Source organism: Schistocerca piceifrons, chromosome X (genome assembly GCF_021461385.2).
Source record: "Schistocerca piceifrons isolate TAMUIC-IGC-003096 chromosome X, iqSchPice1.1, whole genome shotgun sequence".
NCBI classification, from domain to species: domain Eukaryota; kingdom Metazoa; phylum Arthropoda; class Insecta; order Orthoptera; family Acrididae; genus Schistocerca; species Schistocerca piceifrons.
Genome location: NC_060149.1, coordinates 785,775,625 through 785,796,758, shown reverse-complemented (window position 1 = coordinate 785,796,758; position 21,134 = coordinate 785,775,625). Strand labels below are relative to the sequence as shown.

Sequence of the window (21,134 nt, the reverse complement as noted above, 5' to 3'; positions counted from 1 at the left end):
GTCGAAGGTCGAATAAATAAACAAATAAAATAAATCAAACAAAGTAGTTACAAAATCTGTTACATGCTTCATGTACGAGTCGCTGGTACGTCAGTAATAGGAAGAATTGAATTCTTTAAAACTTTGAAATTAATGAAGAAAATAAAGCTGGCAAATCAAGTATACAGTTTTCTTATTGTTTGATCACAAAAAACCTGAACGAAACATCGTTTAAAGATTAATGAGACGCTGTTAATGACATTACATAGGAAGCAACTTGAGAAATGCTATAAAAATTGTCATTTTAATTCAAGTCGTTACAATTTAGCACAATTTTCTCATAATTTTAAAATATATTGCTTAAAATGTATTTGAGCTCTTTATAATGTTTGTATTTCGCTGTAATACGTGGATAGATCGACGCTTCAAATCGCCGATGTTTATATCCTGAGATGTATATGATATTAGACAACAAAATCAACGGTTCCGTGTGCGGCATGACCTGAACACAGATTTTGTTCTCCGTGATGTTGAAGGTATGAAAATTTTCCGGGTAGAATGTAAATTACTTTTTGTCGTGAATATTCTGTCAAACAAAAAAGCAATTTTTTTAAAAAAAGTAGCCTTTCGGTGTCGAATGTGTGTGTGCGGTCAGTCGGTATGAGAAATGAAATTTGTGTGAAGGAAATCGTAAATGTCATAAATTTAAAGTGATTGAATCAGCTCGTGTTTAATAACTGTGGAGAGTTGCCAGACCTGTGTTCAGGAAAACTGGCGAACTTATAGTTGGACGTAGGACTTGGCCGCGGAAGTATACAAAGTGTTGTGGTGGTCCATCGAAAATACAGTACCGCACTTTAGAATATGAAACCCGCTTTGCGGTTAGGAATATTTACGCTCGCAGTGTAATCTTCAGCTGTCAGCAGCAAGTGACAGAAGTGCAAGTATAAATATACTGCTAGTCAATTTCGTTGGACGCCCGAAACTTATTTACAAATAAAACGAATGACAGCGCTGCGCGTCGATGTACTCACCAGGCCCGGCATCAGAGTGCACAAGTGGTTTTTAGTAGTGTGTATCATATTAAGCGTATTCTAACCGCATTGATTGCCCTCCTGTGCGTGGAACTGTTTGCACTCGAGAAAACTGTACCGAAGTTGAGAGGATCAAACATGGCAGATCCCTTTTTGCTTGAAAGCTATTTCTACAATAAAAACTTGTTGCAGAAGGTGTGTTGTTCAAAGTGTTATCATAGAGTAACAAAAATGTGCAGTAGCAAGTATCAGACATGCCGTGCAGGAGCTTATGCTGTTTCGGTTGTTAAACCAAAACGTTCAGCTTTCAAAAACGTGTTGCTGCAACCTAAAATATTAAAACACTCCCAGCTGTATCTGTGGCAGAAGTATAATGTTGACGTCCCCTTCCAGCCATCCAGATTAAAGTTTTCTGTTTTTTTCCAAAATTAAGGCAAATGTTGGAATAATTTCTCTGAAAAGGACACAGCCACTATCCTTCGCCTTATGTTCCCATGCCGACTTTGCCTTTAATGACATCGTTGTTGACAGCACATTACATTCCAATCCTTTTCTCCCAGAAGTATACTGTGGATGTAGCAGGACATGTGCATAGTGTCATGCACAAACTTCTTAAGTAGTCATGATTTCTTTCTTTCACCAGCAGCACATCATTCAAATTACATATATTTATCATATTGCAAAGGTAAAGTACCTCAAAGGATAGGATGTTAATCATGATTCGTCATTTCAGGACAGAAATCAGTTGATGTTTGAGGATAAATGGCCATCTATGAGGCCAATTATTCTTAAACTCCTTCAACAGGAACCTGTTACACAAAATGAGTGGCAAGATCTATTCTATTCTGTTCATTTGGTGTGCTTGTGGGATGAAAAAGGGCCACCTAAGGTTAAGGATGCACTTAAGGATGACATTATGGATTTCATCAAACAAGCGCAACAGGTAAGATAAACCAAAATTATTGTAATATTGTTATTATTGGTATTAAGCTGTAGCTTTGATAATGCTAGTGAAATATTCCACTTTCAATAGGTAGGGAAAGTGGTATTTGTTAATGAAGAACTGCTTTAAATGTTTAAAACTTCCATACTACAATACTGTCTGCTCTTGTTGAAGTTGCTGTGTGATTTGCCTCCTAGTAGCACTTGATCAACAGATACAGAAGTGACCATCTATAAATTGATTGAACAAAAAAACCAGCATCTCTCTCACATTTTTGAACTCTGACCTAGTGATTGATGGTATAACATTTCAATGATCTGCCCTCTCTTCTAGTTTGACCCAAGGTCACCATCTGCACCAAAATATAGATTTTTGTATTCCTATTTGTAGTTGTACACTTCTTTTCCGGAGTTCATTTGCTGCGGTATTTAGTCCATGGAAATGGCTTGAAGCACAGCATATCATCTTACTATTCTGCAAACCACTTTACTGCTACTAGTCATTTCCTTTCCTGTTACACTCTCAAATAGGGTGAGAGAAATGACTTCTATATGCCTCCGTACGAGCCCATATCATATCTTCACTGCCCTTATGCGCTATGTACGTTGGAGGCAACAGATTTGTTCTGCAGTCAGCATCAAATGCCAGTCTCTAAATTTCCTCAATAGTGTTCCTTGAAAAGAACATCGCCTTCTCTCCAGGGGTTCCCATTTGAATTCCCAAAGCATCTCCATAATACTTGCATGTTGTTCAAAGCTACTGGTAAAAAAAACCCAGCAGACTGCATTTGTATTGCTTTGATGTCTTCCTTTAATCTGACGTGGTGTGGATCCCAAACACTTGAGCAGTACTCAAGAATAGATTGCACTACCATCCTACATGCAATATCCTTTACAGGTGAACCACACGTCCCCAAAATTCTCCTAATAAACTGAAGTTGACCATTCACCTGTCTAATATGGACTTTGCATGCTTGTTCCATTTCATATCACTTTTCAATATTTAATGGGTATGGCTGTGTCAAGTGGGCCACTGCCAGTACTGTACTCGAATGTTACATGGTTGGTTTTCCTACTCATCCGGAATAATTTAATTTTTTTCCATTTAGTGCAAGCTACCATTCATTACACAAAATAGGAATTCTGTTTTTCATCCTCCTAGTCACATGGAAACACTTCCCTGTCCCTGACAGCATCATCAGCAAACAGCCAGAGATTGCTGCTTACCCTGTCCATCATATCATTTATGTATATTGGAAAAAAAAAAAAAAAAACAGCAGTCCTGGCACACTTCCCTGGGGCACTTGTGACACTACCTTTGTGTGTGATGGCCATAAGTCATCCAGGACAACGTACATGGTTCTATTACTTAAAAAGTCTTCAAGCTACCTGCACATCTGGCAACATGTTCCTTATGCACAGACCTTCATTAACATAGTGCAGTGTGCCACTTTCTGGAAATTTGGAAGTAAGTAATCTCCTCATTGTTCCTCGTCTGTGTTTCAGAGCATATCGTGTGAGAAATGGCAAGCATAGTTTTGCATGAGGAATGCTTTCTAAACTTGTGATGATTTTATGGAAGCTTTACTGCCTCAAGGAAGTTTGTTGTATTTGAACTTGGAATTGTGACCTGTATTCTGAAATTTGTTCATAATAATTATGTACAGTTCATTAGTTCTTGAGTTTGTGATAAATTGCTACATAACAAGATTGCAAGACACAGTTCTTATTATGGAGAGTAAAAAAACCATATTTGTTTGCAACCAGCAAATTTTGAAACAGAGACTTCACATTATGTATGTGAAGTTGAACCTTTTATGCTTCCAGTTCAGTCACATATAGTAAAAAAAGAAATAAAGTAATAATAGAATAGAGTAAATAGTTCTCATTCTCAGTAATAAAATATTTAGCAGCTAATGTTTTCATCTTTCCCAGCACTTTGCAAGGAACAAAATATACGTACAGTTATGGTAGCACAAATATTGTAGTAACTTGGAAGACCCAAAATTTTTGGGACTGAAGCAAGATGGTAGAGTTTTGTTGGAGGCACTTATTCACCACCTCCTGCAGAAGCTGAATGTAGCTACATTTATAATTAGACAATTGCTTACAATGGCATCAGCAATACAATGAAAAGAGTTTACTTTTCACACTTTTGTTCTTTGATTTCATGCACTGTTTTACGTCATCTTATTTCAAGCACAAAAAATATTTCCAGCCCAAAAGTCAGCCATCGGGGCCACATGTGTTACTAATTCATGAACTTCACGTAGAGCTGTTTTAATGAAGAATGACATTTTAAACGCTGACCTTGTAGTCCATCTGCTGGCTTAGGAGGTTTGTAGTTAGCAATATACACTTTTTTTTTAGCGAGCAGGACCATCCATACAGTGAATAAAAGACAGACTACATCCTTAAGCATTATTTTAAAAACTGTGCAGCACTTTGCAACAAAGTTTCAGTTGGGTACCAAAAGGGTAAGACTTCTGCGTTGTTTTTTCTTTATTACATCTTGTAAAACATAACAGGTGTGAAACTAGAATTCTCTATTTATTGGACGAAAAAATATTCTTTGTTCATTAGGCAGAAATTGTGATGTGGGTATATGGGGCCGGGGGGGGGGGGGGGGGGGGAGAGAAACAAAGCAGCAAGAAGGAATTCTGCTACATAAACAAAAGTTGGTAGGCATGTTATGTTTCTGTATATGAAAGGTGATGTCTATTAAAATTTCATGCCACTTGCATAAGAGTGGTGCCAGTAGTGCCACTATGAGGATGCAAATCAGGTTTGCTTTAAATACACACTGTAACGGTCATGAGTGTTAGTCACCTTTGAGATTGGATGTAGTGTATTATTGATGTTAGTCAAGAATGTCTTTAACATGACAAGTATGCCATTATCAACACTTCACTGATTTTGAACAAGGTCATGTAATAGGGCTACAAGAAGCTGGATGTTCCTTCTGCGATATTGCAGAAAAATGCGGCAGGAATGTAGCAACTGTACATGACTGCTGGCAACAGTGGTCAGGAGAATGTACAGTCACAAGACGACCTGGCTTTTTACAGTCACGAGAGGGGAAGACCATTGTGTTAGACATATGGCTCTGGTGCATGATACTGCATCTTCAGCAGTAATTTGACCAGCAGTTGGCACCGCAGTGACACAATGAACTGTTACAAATCAGTTACTTCAAGGACAACTCGGAGCCAGGCTCCCTGTAGCGTACATTTGCGACTTCAGTCGTGTTAGGTGACAGCTCATTCGAGGGGAAGGATTTCTGATAAAAGCTAGTTCTGCCTGGGTGCCAGTGATGGCCGTGCGTTGGTTAAGAAGAGGCCAGTTGAAGTCCTCCAACCAACCTGTCCTCGTGCTAAGTGTACTGGACCTGTACTTGGAGTTATGGTCTGGGGTGCAATTTTTTGTGAGAGCCCGAGCACTCTTGTAGTTATCCCATGCAGCTCGACTACAAAATTGCGTGTCAATCTGGTGATTCGACCTGTTATGTTGCCGTCGTGAACAACATTCCAGGGGGTGCTTTTAAACAGCATAACACTCACCCACATGCTGCTGTTGTAACCCAGCACGCTTTACAGTGTGTCGACATGTTATCTCCACCTGCTCAATCACCAGATCTGTCTCCAGTTGAGCACACATGGGACATCATCAGATGACAACTCCAACCTCGTCCATAAACAGTATTAACCATCCATGTGTTGACCGACCAAGTGCTGGAACTCCCTACCACAAACTGATATCTGGCACTTGTATAACACAATTTGTGTTGTTTACATTTAACTGTCTGTTGGGTACACCAGTTATTAATGTACCAGCACTTCACATTAGCAGTGCCTTATCCCATGCTTACATTATTAACCTGTGACTTTGCAATGTTACCTAGACAAATGTATTCCCAAAATTTCATTACTCTACATTAACAATGATTATTGGTTTTCATCTGGTACACAAATCATCTTCAGCTCTAAAACTAGTGCTGCAAAGTGCAGTTTTTCCAGAAGGGTGAGGAGATAAAAGAATGCATTCAGTATGAGATTTTCACTCTGCAGTGGAGTGTGTGCTGATATGACACTTCCTGGCAGATTAAAGCAGTGTGCCGGACCGAGACTCGAACTTAGGACCTTTGCTTTTCACAGGCAAGTGCTCTACCGACTGAGCTACCTAAGCACGACTCACGCCCTGTCCTCACAGCTTTACTTCTGCCAGTACCTCGTCTCCTACCTTCCAAACTTAACAGAAGCTCTCCTGCAAACCTTGCAGAACTATCACTCCTGAAAGAAAGGATATTGCGGAGACATGGCTCATTCTGGAAACATCACCCAGGCTGTGGCTAAGCCATGTCTCCGCAATATCCTTTCTTTCAGGAGTGCTAGTTCTGCAAGGTTTGCAGGAGAGCTTCTGTTAAGTTTGGAAGGTAGGAGACGAGGTACTGGCAGAAGTAAAGCTGTGAGGACGGGGCGTGAGTCGTGCTTGGGTAGCTCAGTTGGTAGAGCACTTGCCCGTGAAAGGTAAAGGTCCCAAGTTCGAGTCTCGGTCAAGCACAGTTTTAATCTGCGAGGAAGTTTCAATGCGATCAGTGTTGCGTACCTCACTCTTTTGGATAGACTGCACTAGTTTTAGATCTGAGGACGATCTGCACACCAGATCGAAAGCAGTAATCAAAACAAAGAAGAATAAATGTTTTCAGTGTATCAACGATCATCAGTTTCCCGAAGTCAAGCCATCGATTGTGTGCATTAATATTTAAGTTGACAATATTATGAGAAGGAAAGTTGATACTCACTATACAGCAGTGATGCTGCGTCACAGATAGGCACAACAAAAAGCCTCACAATTAGTGTGTGTGTGTGTGTGTGTGTGTGTGTGTGTGTGTGTGTGTGGTGTGTGTGTGTGTGTGTGTGTGTGTTTGGGGGGGGGGGGTTGTATTGTTGAAGATAGCCTTAATGGCTGAAAGCTATAATTGTGAGAGTCTTTTTGTTGTGCCTATTTGAGACTCAGCATCTCCACTATATGGTGAGTAGCAACTTTCCTTCTCATAATATTGTTACATTCCATCCTGGATTTTCCATTGTTTAACATTTAAGTTGAGTTTGTCGTGTTGTTTAGGATGTAAAACTGTCCTATTCTAAATGTATTTAATTCTTTTCCAGAGAGTACTGGCACACCAGGAGGATCAGGCCCTGTTGAAAGCATATATTGCTGAGTGGAGGAAGTTTTTCACACAATGCAATTATTTACCAACTCCCTTCAGACAACTTGAGACTGCTTTAGCTGGAAAGGCAAGTTCATCAGGCCAAAAAAAGTCAACAGCAGACGAGAGTATTGTGAGGAAGGTAAGAATTCATATTCTGTTGCATCTGCGCAGTTGAACAAAGCAGTTTGACCTGATTAACACATAAAATTACTTCAGATCAAGGCGATTCAAAAATTTGCATTATATGAACGTTCATCTTAGATTACTTCACCATGAAGTAGGTTCGTCTTTGACTGGTGAAATTTCGATGATCAAGTGTAAGCTTACGTGCAGTCATCAGTTTGGATCCCAATGCTTTTTTTGTGGAAAAAAAAGTTTAAAACAGTAAAAAAATGAAGTTATTACTAACACAGAAATATAAAGTAAATATGCCACCCTCACACAGCTAAAGCTCGGACTGGTTAAAAAATTATCAGCTGTGTAAATAATGAGTGCAGATAACAACTGACCACGTAATAGCTAATTTAACAGTAGTGTATGAAGGGGGAAATTAAAAATGAAAAATAGGTGGGGCTAGACAGCAGCCAATAACGACTGCCTACATCTTACAAATATGTTCTCTTGGCTCAAATGGCAGTAACTACACAATCTACATTAAATGTGCAATTTATCAGAGAAAACGATGATAACCAGTCTACGGCAGAACTAAAATTACAGTCACTTAGTCGTGGCATTTAATGCTAGTCTGTACAAGCAAACTTTAAGCAGAAAATTTTCATAATATATTTGTTTGCAGTCATCTTCTCCAGCAAAATTTCGGTTTGGGGGTAAAAACAACCTGTAATTTCTCGCTGTAATTGGTAACCTGACACTATCTGCATACTTGCTACACGAGATGCTGCATTTCTAACTGATGAGCAGATTATAGCAACACAAGCTGATGGAGAGACATCTACAGACGTTAAAGTAACCTCTGGCGTGCCACAGGGGAGTGTTATGGGACCATTGCTTTTCACAATATATATAAATGACTTAGTAGATAGTGTCGGAAGTTCCATGCGGCTTTTCGCGGATGATGCTGTAGTATACAGAGAAGTTGCAGCATTAGAAAATTGTAGCGAAATGCAGGAAGATCTGCAGCAGATAGGCACTTGGTGCAGGGAGTGGCAACTGACCCTTAACATAGACAAATGTAATGTATTGCGAATACATAGAAAGAAGGATCCTTTATTGTATGATTATATGATAGCGGAACAAACACTGGTAGCAGTTACTTCTGTAAAATATCTGGGAGTATGCGTGCGGAACGATTTGAAGTGGAATGATCATATAAAATTAATTGTTGGTAAGGCGGGTACCAGGTTGAGATTCATTGGGAGAGTGCTTAGAAAATGTAGTCCATCAACAAAGGAGGTGGCTTACAAAACACTCGTTCGACCTATACTTGAGTATTGCTCATCAGTGTGGGATCCGTACCAGATCGGTCTGACGGAGGAGATAGAAAAGATCCAAAGAAGAGCGGCGCGTTTCGTCACAGGGTTATTTGGTAACCGTGATAGCGTTACGGAGATGTTTAATAAACTCAAGTGGCAGACTCTGCAAGAGAGGCGCTCTGCATCGCGGTGTAGCTTGCTCGCCAGGTTTCGAGAGGGTGCGTTTCTGGGTGAGGTATCGAATATATTGCTTCCCCCTACTTATACCTCCCGAGGAGATCACGAATGTAAAATTAGAGAGATTAGAGCGCGCACGGAGGCTTTCAGACAGTCGTTCTTCCCGCGAACCATACGCGACTGGAACAGGAAAGGGAGGTAATGACAGTGGCACGTAAAGTGCCCTCCGCCACACACCGTTGGGTGGCTTGCGGAGTATCAATGTAGAATGTAGATGTAGATTCCAAATTAAAGAAAAAATGAAAAATAAGAGCAGATAAAAAGTCAATACAATTATGAAATTGATATGGCAAAGTATTATAAATAAAAAAAGGTTACATCTAAGCCAATTAATTGAATAAAAATGATAATTTAACTCTTTTGATTAGATTTAGAAAAATAATAGAAATTCACTGCATTTTACAATATTCAAACCTTCAACCTTCTACACATCATGTTTATGTGCTAACCACTACGCTGTGCCATTACACTGCAAAAGGCTTTTGTATTTTTGACTCTGGTGTTATAGTCTCAATGATTGACAGCCTTAAAAAATTTGACTTCATGCAGTGTTGTGTGAAGTTTATCTAAAGCAAGCAATCTCAGTTGTTATAACAGTTGTACAAATCACAGTGAATTGTGCAGGATTCAGTAGTGTTTGGTTAGTGCCGCATATGAAAAGTGTGTATTTTGGTGGCATCATTGTGTGTGTGTGTGTGTGTGTGTGTGTGTGTGTGTGTGTGTGTGTGTGTGGAGCACACTGTTTGGAGGAAACCAGATACAATGCATGCAGTGTCAACTATCAACTAATTTTAATTGGATTATGGTGCCCGACGTCAGCCACCATCACCATAATCCTTGAAGAATGATAATTCAACCAGACAACTATATTGTAATCCAGCATTGTTTATTCAAAACCCACTACCAATTTCAACACGCAAAAGTGTCATCTTCAGGTCCCTGTATATGGAAACATAAATAGCAGTATTATAAAGTATTTAGTACAGACAACAAAAATCACAGTTTGTGACTAAAATGGGGATAAATAACATCATAAAATTATGTAATTAAAAATACGCAATCATTATCCATACAGAACAAAATTCTGAAGCTAACTTATATTGCTTAATTATTTTCTTTTCTGTTTTTTATTTTTTTATTTTTAATATAATTTAAAAAATCCAGTGATGTAATTTACCCAAAGGGACCCATGTGCACAATGAATTAGACCAGCAAAGCAATTGAATTTGCATATATTCCTAACTGTAACACCAATAAATATGGGATATACCAAGAATAAAAGAAAGAAACAAACCAAAACATAATACCAAATGGCTGGAGTAAACAAATGCAACAAAAACTAATGGACAAATTTTTGTTGGATAATGTAAACCAACCGCAATAATAATATACACTTTAATGAGCTCTAATACATAAGCAATGTAAAACACTGATCTAGTTTACAATTAGCATTAACCGCAATAATAATATATACTTTAATGAGCTCTAATACATAAGCAATGTAAAACACAGATCTAGTTTACAATTAGCATTCAACTCACAAAAAACTATAAACACATGCTCCATTGATATTGCTATACAGCAATCCAGTTTTATCCTTAAGGTCCACGACCACACTAGTGTAGCAAATATGTAACTTATGTGAGTAAAAGACCCTCCAAAGTAGCAATGAAACAAGTCACCAATATTTTTACTGATTCCAGGAAATTTACTGGAGGTCAAACAGCATTGCCAACATTAGTAACTTACACCATCAGTATGTACCCACAGGGTTAAAAGTAACGTATGCGAGACGTGTCAACAAACAGTTGCTGAAGAACAGCTCATGTGGCAAATGCTGTATTTATATGTAAAAATATCCTATAAAGTAACGTAGTAGTCAAGAGTAAAACTAAAAACTGCATATGTATAACAAGCGCATACAGGACCATGAACTTAGAAACGTCCACATGGAAATCCAGCAGAATACAGCCAAGAACATGTGTGTATTAACATAAAAGAGCAAGAAAGTGAACTCCGGAGATTCTGTAAGAAAGGGAACCCAGATAATAACTTAACACAAATGTGACAATCACTGAGCACATCCTTATATGGCCTTGCAAACCAAGAAAAATGTGGTGCCATACCTCCCATACCCACTTGCAGTCTGCATGAAGTAATATTAGACAAAATGCACAATTCAAATTTTGCACACCTAAATTACACTATGATAGCAGAACACCAGTGAAAAACCAAATTGTGCACCCAAAAGGCACTTCGACCAGAGAAAATCAACACTGAACCCACTCCCAGTTACCAATGAATCAGACTCAACCATACATTTAAAACAAAAATAAAAATTGCAGTTGAAGTCGACCATTATATAGCATAACATAAACTGCAACAAAGTCGCAACTGAACGCCGCACAAGCACGCACAAAGTAGTAAAAGAGCAAACAAGTGACATACTTGCACACCTTAAAAATAGGAAGTGGTCGTTAAATATAGAGACCGAGTGTTTCAAACAACCATCCCAATACTACACACCGGGAAACTTCGTAGTGACACACCCAGTAACCATAAACTACAAATGACCTCAGTAGCCACTTGGAAATAACCACAACATGTGTCAGCCACCAAAATGAGCAGTTTTAGACAAGCACCACATAAACCTTAAAAACATAAAAACTTTAGAAAACTGAATACATATTCACACTGGGAACGGCAATTCAGAGGAAACATATGCACATGTTTAAATCACAGACTAATGAAACATTTGAGCACATACAAAGTAATAAGTGACATCCACATAATCAACCAAAGCAATAACACAAAAGTACATTCAGAAGGTAAAGTGACACCACCTGGCTCGAGGAACTACCCACAACTTAGCACTTTGTGACACTCACAATACTACCACAAACCCAGAAGCATCCAAAAATAACAGGTCACTGCATGTGTGCGTCATGTTTTGTGACTTCAACACTAATTGTATATGAGGTTTTAGACTGTGTTTTACATTGTTTGTGTATTAGAGCTAATTAGAGTATATATCATTATTTTGGTGAGTTTACTGGTCCAATGAACGTTTGTTCATTAGGTTTTTGTTGCGTTTGCTTACTCCAGCCGTGTGGTATTGTGTTGTTGCTTTGTTTCATTTGTTTGTTATTGGTCCATCCCATACTCGTAGGTTTTATGATTAGGGATACATGCGACTTCAAATTCCTTTGCTGGTGCAATTTGTTGTATGTGTGGGTCCTTCGGGTACATTATGTCATTGGAATATGTGATTAGTGGATTAAAAAACAATAAAGTAAAAAATATGTAAAACAGAGAAAATAAAAAAATTAATCATTCTAAATTAGTTGCTGAATTTTGTTTTGTATAGATAATGGTAGTATATATTTATGATGTAATTTTATGATGTGACTTATCCCCTTTCTAGTCACAAACTGTGATTTTTATTGTCTGTACTCTTACTTTACTGCCGTGTTATGTATGTTTCTGTATACAGGGGCTTGAAAACAACTGTCATTGAAACTGGTAGTGTGTTTGAATAAGTGATGTTGGATTACAATACAGCTGTTGATTTCAGTTATCATTATTCAACTACTTCTTGTCCAGCTGCAGTCCCACTGTCCTCGATGGATTACCGGAGACACCAAAATCTTTTGTCCTCTCCACCCCAAGCACCTCACATCTATTTTGTGAGTTTGTGCTAGGTTTGGTTTATGATTTTGGATGTACGCTCTCTCTCTCTCTCTCTCTCTCTCTCTCTCTCTCTCCCCCTCTCCCTCCCTCCCCCCACTTTCCACTTCTGGCACTTTATACAACTTTTCATCCTGCACTGCATGGTCCCCATTGCTGGGTTTGACCACTCATTCCTTCTCCAAATTTTACAGAAGTGCCGATTGTGTGCAGAAGGCTGCCCGGTGTGGTGTACATCCCAGCTTTAGTGCTTTTCTATCTGTGCACCCTTCCTCTCTGGACCCAAAACCCAACATGGTAGCCTATTGTGTGTGTGTGTGTGTGTGTGTGTGTGTGTGTGTGTGTGTGTTGTGGGGTCTTGCAGACAGTAGCTCATATCTTGGTGGACTGCCCCCTACTTTTGGCTCTCCATGCTAAGTACGGACTTCTGGACTCATTGCCGCCGATAATTTTTAGAACTTTTCATCTTGCTTTCAGCTGTTAGAATTTTATTTTATCATCGCAATTTTCGCATTTAAACAATTTTCAAGCATAAGATTTTGACACACAGTTTTACATTAGGCAGGGCATATAATTCATGGAGGGTTGAACTGATTCTCAGTTTTCTCTGTGACAGTGGTTTTTATTCTCGCTTAGAAGATATTAATCTTGCTCTCGAGCAGGGGCAGGGTGGTTGGGGATGGGACATCTCCCACTGTATGCTACATCTGGGGGTTCCCCGACCCTACCTCCTTGACCAGGCTACTGTTTCATTCCTCTTTTACTTTGTTTTAATCACTTTTAGATTTGGTTTGCATCCTTTCTGCCACACGTAATTTTCTATTCTAGGTGTCATACACTATTGAATAGTGGTTATTCTTGATTGTAATGGATGGGCAGTGGGACAGATGTAGGTGGGACTATTTCTGTGACATGCAAAGCCCCGGGGACACCCATCTGCTGACTTTGCTGTTTCTCTCCTCTTGCTTTTATTATTGATGATACAAAAGATTTCCAGTACATTTTTAGCCTTCTCGCTTTTACTGTTATGAATCTCCTGACTAGATCAGAAAACAATCTCTGTTTACGTCTCTACCTCTAGATGCACCTCTCTTAGATGGAGGGACTGATAAACTTGTTGCATTTTACGCACCTCCAACCAAACAACCATCTTCCTCAATGACCAGATGCTCTATGTGGTGGAGTCTTACCACTTCCTGGGACTGATCTTCGATGCCAGCTTGATGTGGCTTTGCCATGTTAAACGAAGTCCATCTGGAGCACAGACTGCTCTACACTTCTGCGGCATTACAAAATTCTTATTGTGCCCTTTCTTTTTTATGGATGTGTGGCATATGGCTCAGCACCGCTTTCAGCCTTACGAATGCTGTACCCGATACACCATTGTGGGGTCTGACTTCTGACAGGTGCTTTTCAGACCAGGCCTGTGAACAGCTTACCTTCAGGCTGGGGTGCCTCCACTACAGATCAGGCTCCAACAATTGCTGTTCAACAGTGTGATATACATTTGCTGCTACCCTGAACATTCAAACTACCATGTCCTTTTTCCTGGTTTGGAGGTCCACCTGATTCAACAGCAGCACAAGACTGGATTCACAATTGCAGTTCAGGTACAGTGTGTCTGCTCTGAACACCAACTGCCCCCACTGTCACTTCTTGTCAGAGAGTGGCTGCATGGCGTGTAACCCATCCTTGGATCTGTCCTGACCGTGACCTATCTTTTTGACCGAAGGACTTGCTTGACCCCACAGTTTTTCCCCACCTTCATGCATTTCTGGTTTCTGAAGTGGTGTATGCCAGTGCCTCTGTGGTCGACAGATGAACTGGTTTTGCCTACATACAGGCAAGGTATAGTGAAATACACTCCCTGCTCAATGGATGCAGAGTATTCACTAGAGCTCTCAGCCCCCCAAAGACTCAGCATTCGTTTCCTGGGTAGGGGGTTGGCGACCCCCGGTACCTAAGTAGAGAACTCATAAGCAGCATCAGTCCTCTGTTACCGTAACCTTCAGAAATGCTTCAGCAACCACTGTGTGATGCGGCAGTGGAATGTTGTGTGTTACGGAGAATGGGGGCCTTGGCTTCACTGCCTGGACTGCAAGGAAGGTACACGCAGCCTCAAAGTGCACTATGTGCTGATGAGGTGAATGGCTGTTTAGCTAATACAGTCTCTTGCACACGACGTGCTGTGGGGCTCGGCTGTCTCTTGCTCCAGGGGTCGAATTATCGACCAGCTCGTCCATTCTGAAAATATCTGCCTTTTGAACTTGGTTAAGATGACATACTTTTCCACAGCAACGGTATCTTCTTCAGCCATTGACCTTCGTTTTTGTTCCCCAGCTATTGCAGACCTGGTTCAGTGGGAAGTGACTACAGATTTACATTCTTGTGACCACTTCCCAGTGTGGATCCGTCTGCTGACTCGGACGGTGGTTGATAGGAGACCACTAAGATGGATGATTCAGAGGAAAAATTGGTACAGTCAACAGGCTATTTTGGCACAAAAGGATTGTGCACTGGAGACGGTGCCCCTTTTCACTTGCGAGATCCGATGGGCTGCCGCAGAGTCCATCCCCATGTAGCAACCACCTCAGACGACGACCTGTACTTTGGTGGAACGACGACTGTCGATTCGCAATCTGAGCCAGACAACAGCTCTACGGAACTTCAGACGCCATTCAACTACAGAAAACCTTCATGCCTTCAGCTCTATGAGAGCATATGCGAGGCAAGTCATAAAAGAACGGGAGGGGGATTGCTGGAAGGAATTTATGACTTCCATTAATTGGTCCACTTCCACTGTGAAAGTTTTCTTAGATCAGTTATTACAGACCACGACTTGTGCCTTCTTAATGATGGCTCCTCTACTCATTTCAATGCCGGTCATGGTACCTTTTTTGCCATTGATCTTTTTTTTTCTTCTCCCTCTCTCCTCCCTTCATTACACTGGTTGACACACGACGACCTTTGTGATAGTGACCATTTCCCGTTGATTCTCTCTCTCCCTTCCCGCTCCCCGATGGACAGGTTACCTTGTTGGTCTTTCCAACGCGCCGATTGGCCTCTATACTCTGCACAGGTCATGTTTTCTCCCTGTTTGTTGGGTTGTATTGATGACGTCCTACGTGACGTGTCTGACACGATTGTTCGCGCTGCTAGCCTTGCTGTACAGCACTCATCTGGACCATTTTGTCACCGGCGAGTCCCGTGGTGGAGTACGGCCATTGCCATTGCCACCCGTGATCGCCGTTGAGCTTTGCAACATCTTAAGAGGCACCCGTCCGTTGCCAGCCTTCTTACCTTTAAACGCCTTCGCGCTAAAGCCCGTTATTTAATCAAACAGAGCAAACGGATATGTTGGGAATGATTTGTTTCTTCCCTCGGTTCTACTGTCCCTATGTCACGGGTATGGGCTACACTTCGCTCTCTCGAAGGTTGCCATCGGCAGTCCACCGTCCCAGGCCTCCACCTCCCAGATGGCCTTTGTACAGACCCGTTGATTCTTGCGGAACATCTTGCGACCCATTTTGCAATGGCATCAGCATCAGTATCAGCCTCCTATCCGGCCACTTTCCTTCGCCGGAAACAGTGGGCCGAAGTTTCCACCTTACGTTTTACCCCTTGTCAGTCAGAATCTTACAACGAACCTTTTACTGAATGGGAATTTCTTTCCGCACTTTATTCTTCTCATCATACAGCCCCTGGCTCAGACTCCATTCATAACCAACTGCTTCGACATCTCAGTGCTTCACAACGGCAACATCTTCTCCGGGTGTTTAACCGTATCTGGCTCCAGGGTGACTTCCCTTCTCAGTGGAGGGATAGCATCGTGGTTCCTGTCCTTAAGCCTGGTAAGAACCCCCTATTTGTTGACAGCTATCGGCCAATTAGTCTGACTAATGTTGTTTGCAAGTTACTTGAACGGATGGTAGCCCGTCGGCTCAATTGGGTCCTCGAATCTCGGGATCTATTGCCCCCTTACCAGTGGGGCTTCCGAGAGGGACAGTCTCTGATCGATCATTTACTTCGCTTGGAATCTGCAGTTTGGCAGGCTTTTGCCCAGCACCGCCATTTGGTTGCAGTATTTTTTGACCTACGCAAGGCCTATGACACGGCCTGGCGCCATCACATCTTACTTACACTTAATCAGTGGGGTCTTCAGGGCCCACTCCCAATTTTTATCTGCCAGTTCCTGTTCCATCGGTCATTCAGGGTTCGGGTTGGTACTGTTTTTAGTTCTCCATGGACCCAGGAGAAGGGCATCCCACAGGCTTCTGTCTTGAGTGTACTTCTTTTCCTCATTGCTATCGATGGACTTGTGGCCTCTGTCCATCCTGTGGTCGCCCCTGCCCTGTATGTGGATGATTTCTGCATTTGGGTTAGTTCCTCTTCGATGGCCTCTGCAGAACGGCAGCTCCAGGGAGCTATACGGTGTGCCTCTGCATGAACCCTCTCACACGGGTTTCAATTCTCTCCTTTAAAATCGCGGGTGGTCCACTTCTGTCACTGTACTATGATCCACCCTGATCCAGAGCTCTATCTAGATGCACAATGATTGCCTGTGGTCCCACAGTTTCGTTTCCTAGGTCTTCTTTTCGACAACAAGCTCACTTGGCTGCCCCATATCAGACTTCTGAAGGTAGGATGTTTCTGTAAACTCGGTGTCCTTTGCTTCCACTCCTCTTCGGGTGGGGACCGCTCCCTCCTTCTCCGTCTTTATCGTGCTCTAGTTCTGTCTCACTTGGACTATGGTTGTGAAGGTTATGGTTCAGCTGCTCCTTCCACACTGCACATGCTGGATCCAGTCCACCATCGTGGTATCCGTTTGGCCACTGGTGCTTTCCCTACTAGCTCTGTTGATAGTCTCCTGGTTGAAGTTGGGATCCCCCCCCCCTTTCTGTTCGGTGGTCCCAGCTTCTGATGTCTTATGCACTCGCTGTCCGTTGCTCTCCCACTCATCCTTCCTATTCTCTCCTGTTCCAAGACCATGGGCATCGCCCACCTGATTCCCGCCCTCGGGCAGGTTTACCGGTTGGGCTCTGCCTTGCATCTCTTTGCCATGATTTTCAGCTTCCTTCTTTGTCTTTCCTTCCTCGTGAGGTCCGAAAGATTCCATCCCCCGATGGTATTCCGTTCCTTTTTCTGCCGAATTTTATGGGAGTTTCGGGATGCTGTTGTTTTTACACTGATGGCTCTAAATCTGCTGATCATGTGGGATATGCCTTCACGTCCTCTATTGGAACGGAAAATCATCTGCTGCCACCTACATGTGGGGTGTTTACTGCTGAATTGACGGCCATTTCCCAGGCCCTTACCTTTATTAAACAGTCCCAACACAACCATGTTTTGTTATATACGGACTCAATGAGTGGCCTTCTGGCTATTGACCGGTGTTTTTCGCACCATCCCTGGCCATGTGGGTATCCCGGGTAATGAGCTTGCTGATCGTTTGGCTGGGGGAGCAGTCACTCCCCCCCCCCCCCCCCCCCTCGTTTTCTGTAGCCCCTCTTGCAGCAGATTTACGGCTTCACATCAAATCTCACTTCGCACAATCATGGGCCAACTCTTGGGAGGCTACTTTCCTGTCTAATAAACTTCGTGTGATTAAGGTGACACCAGGTCCATGGCGTTCTTCCTTTTACCTCTCCCGAAAGGACTCGACCACACTGTGTCGTCTCCGCATTGGCCATACCAGGCTGACCCATGGTTTTCTTTTGCATGATGAGCCACCCCCACTTTGTGGTTGTGGAGCCTTCCAGTCAGTAGCCCACATTTTGGTTGAATGCCCCCTTGTTTTGGCTCTGCGTGCTAAGTACAGGCTCCCCCGCACTTTACCTTTGATGTTGGCTGACAATTCCCGGATGGTCGACCTGGTTCTCGGTTTCCTCCGGAAAAGTGGTTTTTATTCTCAGTTTTAAGGTTTTTAATCTCTCTCTGGTGTTGGGGCAGGGCAGTGAGTGTTGGGGTATCTCCCACTGTAAGCCGTGTTTGGAGATTCCCGACTCCCCTCCCTGACCGAGATCCTCTTTTCTCCCCTTTTACTCTGTTTTTATCATTTTTTAGGATTGGTTAGTCTCCTTTTCCCATACGCACTTCTACATTCTAGCGGTTGCACCTTTTAAGTCGCAGGTGGTCTTCCCTCTGCTGCTTCAGAATTTGGATATTTCCTGCCTCTATCATAGCGTTGTGTTCTCTCTCTTGCTGACTTACCTCATTTTGTTTTTACCATTGACAACAAGACTGCCCTTTTACATTTTTTAGCCTTTTCCCTTTTATCGTTCCGAGTTTTCTGAGATGTCACACTATCGGAATGGACCACATTTGAAACAAGGGACTAATGACCTTGCTGTTTGTTCCCTTCAACCCCAACCAACCAACCAAATACACAACCAGGGATAAAACACATTGCCGCCTTGGTGTCTTCAGAGGCTCAAATTTATTTTAAGCTTGAGACGGTACGAGAATACTTTTATTCCAGGTTACGTTTTTACAACTTTGTTTTCTTCCATGCCAAGTACATGCCTCAGTTTTACCATTGTTTTTACTGATGGGTGCCAGCAATAGAATGTCCTTGGTTGTTCCGCTGTTTTCCCTGATAGCGTTTGCAAAGTGTCTTCCAGAACAGTTTGTAAATTATGATGCAGAGTTAGATGGCATTATGATGGCACTGGAGAGGATTCACAGACCTCACTGTATGAGGTTTCTTATCTGTTGTGACTTACTTAGTGTACTACAAGCTCTTTACCAAATGTATCCTGTAGACCAGTTGATTCAGCTCCTCCATGACTCCTTACAGTGGCACCAGCACTGTGGCAAGGTGGTGATCTTTTTCTGGGTACCAGGCCACATCGGGATAGAGGGGGAAATTACATGGCCGACAAAGTGGCCAAGGAAGGATGTAAGGATGGTGTTGTCAATCAGGGTCCCATCCTGTGGCACACTATCATCTCATTTTGTTGCAGACACATCATACATCAGTGGGAGACTAAATCTGTGAAGGTGACAGGAAATAAACTGCAGTCGTTCAAATTGACCACGCAGACTTCCTGTCAGCTTCACCGCTGAAAGGAAGTTCTACTTAACAGGCTGCACATTGGACTATAACACTTGGCTTCCTCCTCCAGTGGGAGAATCCACCACACTGTGAGGTTTGTGGTGTGCCACTTGCAGTTCAGCATATTTTGCCAACATGTGTCATATATACTGATATCAGGGCAGCCTTCAGTCTCAGTCGAGATCGGCTCACTATCCTTGCCATTACTGATTCAAGTGTTAAAAGAGTGGTGACATTTTGTGAACTGTCAGGCCTCATCTCTAAATTGGTTGGGAAGGAAGACAGACTTTAATCCATCTTAAACTGCTCCACATGTGGGGACAGCTGTTGCCCCAACCATGAGGTTGACATGCTGACTTTTCATCAGGTTGCTGATGACCATGACATTGAGTGCCCCTCACCCAAAAATTGTCGTCACCACCACCACCACCACCACCACCACCACCACCACGCCCCCAGCCATGTTCATTCTTGCACAGGCAAGATGTTCTTAATTGGCAGTGACTCCCTGAGTAGTCTTCAGGCTATCAACCAGTGCTACCCTTGTCAACCATTGCTTGTGACTATCCAGGATCTCCTTAATGACCTCCAAGCAGGACAGTTCGTCATCTTAGCATGGACCCAGGTCATTTTGGGATCCCAGGGAATGAACATGCTGACTGGTTGGCCAGGTTGACTGCCAGGATACCGACTGTGGAGGTGGAGATACTGAAACAAGACCTTCAGTTGGCAGTACACAATAAATTGTTGGAGGTTTGGAACACAGAATGGTGTGTCCTGATTTCTTCAGACTGCGAACAATGAAGGTGACCATGACTATGTGGCAGTACCTTAAACTTGCTGATACACTGTCTCTGGTGCTAGTGGGCAATGCCAAAGTGGCTGATCTGGTCTTAAGTTTTACTCGTGGTTGTTTCTACTCCTCTCTGAGGTGGGGGACATTGGCCTCGTCAGCCACTTGGGAGACTGGAGGGTTGCCCCATTGCCTACTCTAGCTCGGTAACCTGGTATGGCTCCTGCCCTTCCCACCTTTTAAATTCTTTTTTATATGTTGTTTGTTTACTGGCCTATCATTGTCATTCTCTTTCCTGAGGTTTCCTTTCCTTGTCCCTGTTGCTAGCTGTCTTGCGGCAATGGAGGGGTGAGGAAATCCTCCTCGGATGCAGAGAGTGTGTCCCCCATCACTTAACATGCCCTGGGGCCTCTGGCTGCTTTCTGTACAGAGCAACTCACCCATTTCACCCTCTTACCCCTGTTTCAGTGCTACTTGCTTGTCTCTCTTGGTTTTATTAATTCTCACGTACAGTCTGGTTCGTCAGGATTTGTCTTCTGTGAGGACTCTCTGAGGACTCTTCCCTGCTTGCCATTTGTAGGATGGAGGGACTGATGACCTTGTAGTTTGGTCCCTTTAACCCCATCAATCCAATCCAATAATTTGTCCTCTGCCCCCCCCCCCTCCCCAATCTCTGATAACCTTGGAGCTACATCTGTTTGCCCAGCTTTAGGCTCTGTGTGGTTATGGGTGGTGAATGCCTATTCCAAATATCTGTATGTGG

At 42.4% G+C, this 21,134-nt stretch overlaps 1 protein-coding gene across 3 annotated transcripts in view; it reads left to right on the top strand.

Moving 5' to 3' along the window:
- The first annotated feature begins 378 nt into the window (after positions 1-378).
- Positions 379-21,134, top strand: part of LOC124721148 (cullin-5) — a 237,388-nt gene continuing 216,632 nt past the window's right edge. For 2 of the 3 annotated variants that reach the window (XR_007006279.1, XM_047245966.1), the window contains exons 1-3: positions 620-1,208; positions 1,747-1,956; positions 7,124-7,306. Coding sequence is in view for 2 of the 3 variants with exons in the window: in XM_047245966.1 (XP_047101922.1) it covers positions 1,152-1,208; positions 1,747-1,956; positions 7,124-7,306 (450 nt within the window). In the remaining variant the exon portion in view is untranslated. Of the gene's footprint in view, positions 516-619; positions 1,209-1,746; positions 1,957-7,123; positions 7,307-21,134 lie in introns of those variants that run through there. The other variant, XM_047245967.1, reaches the window with a different exon arrangement.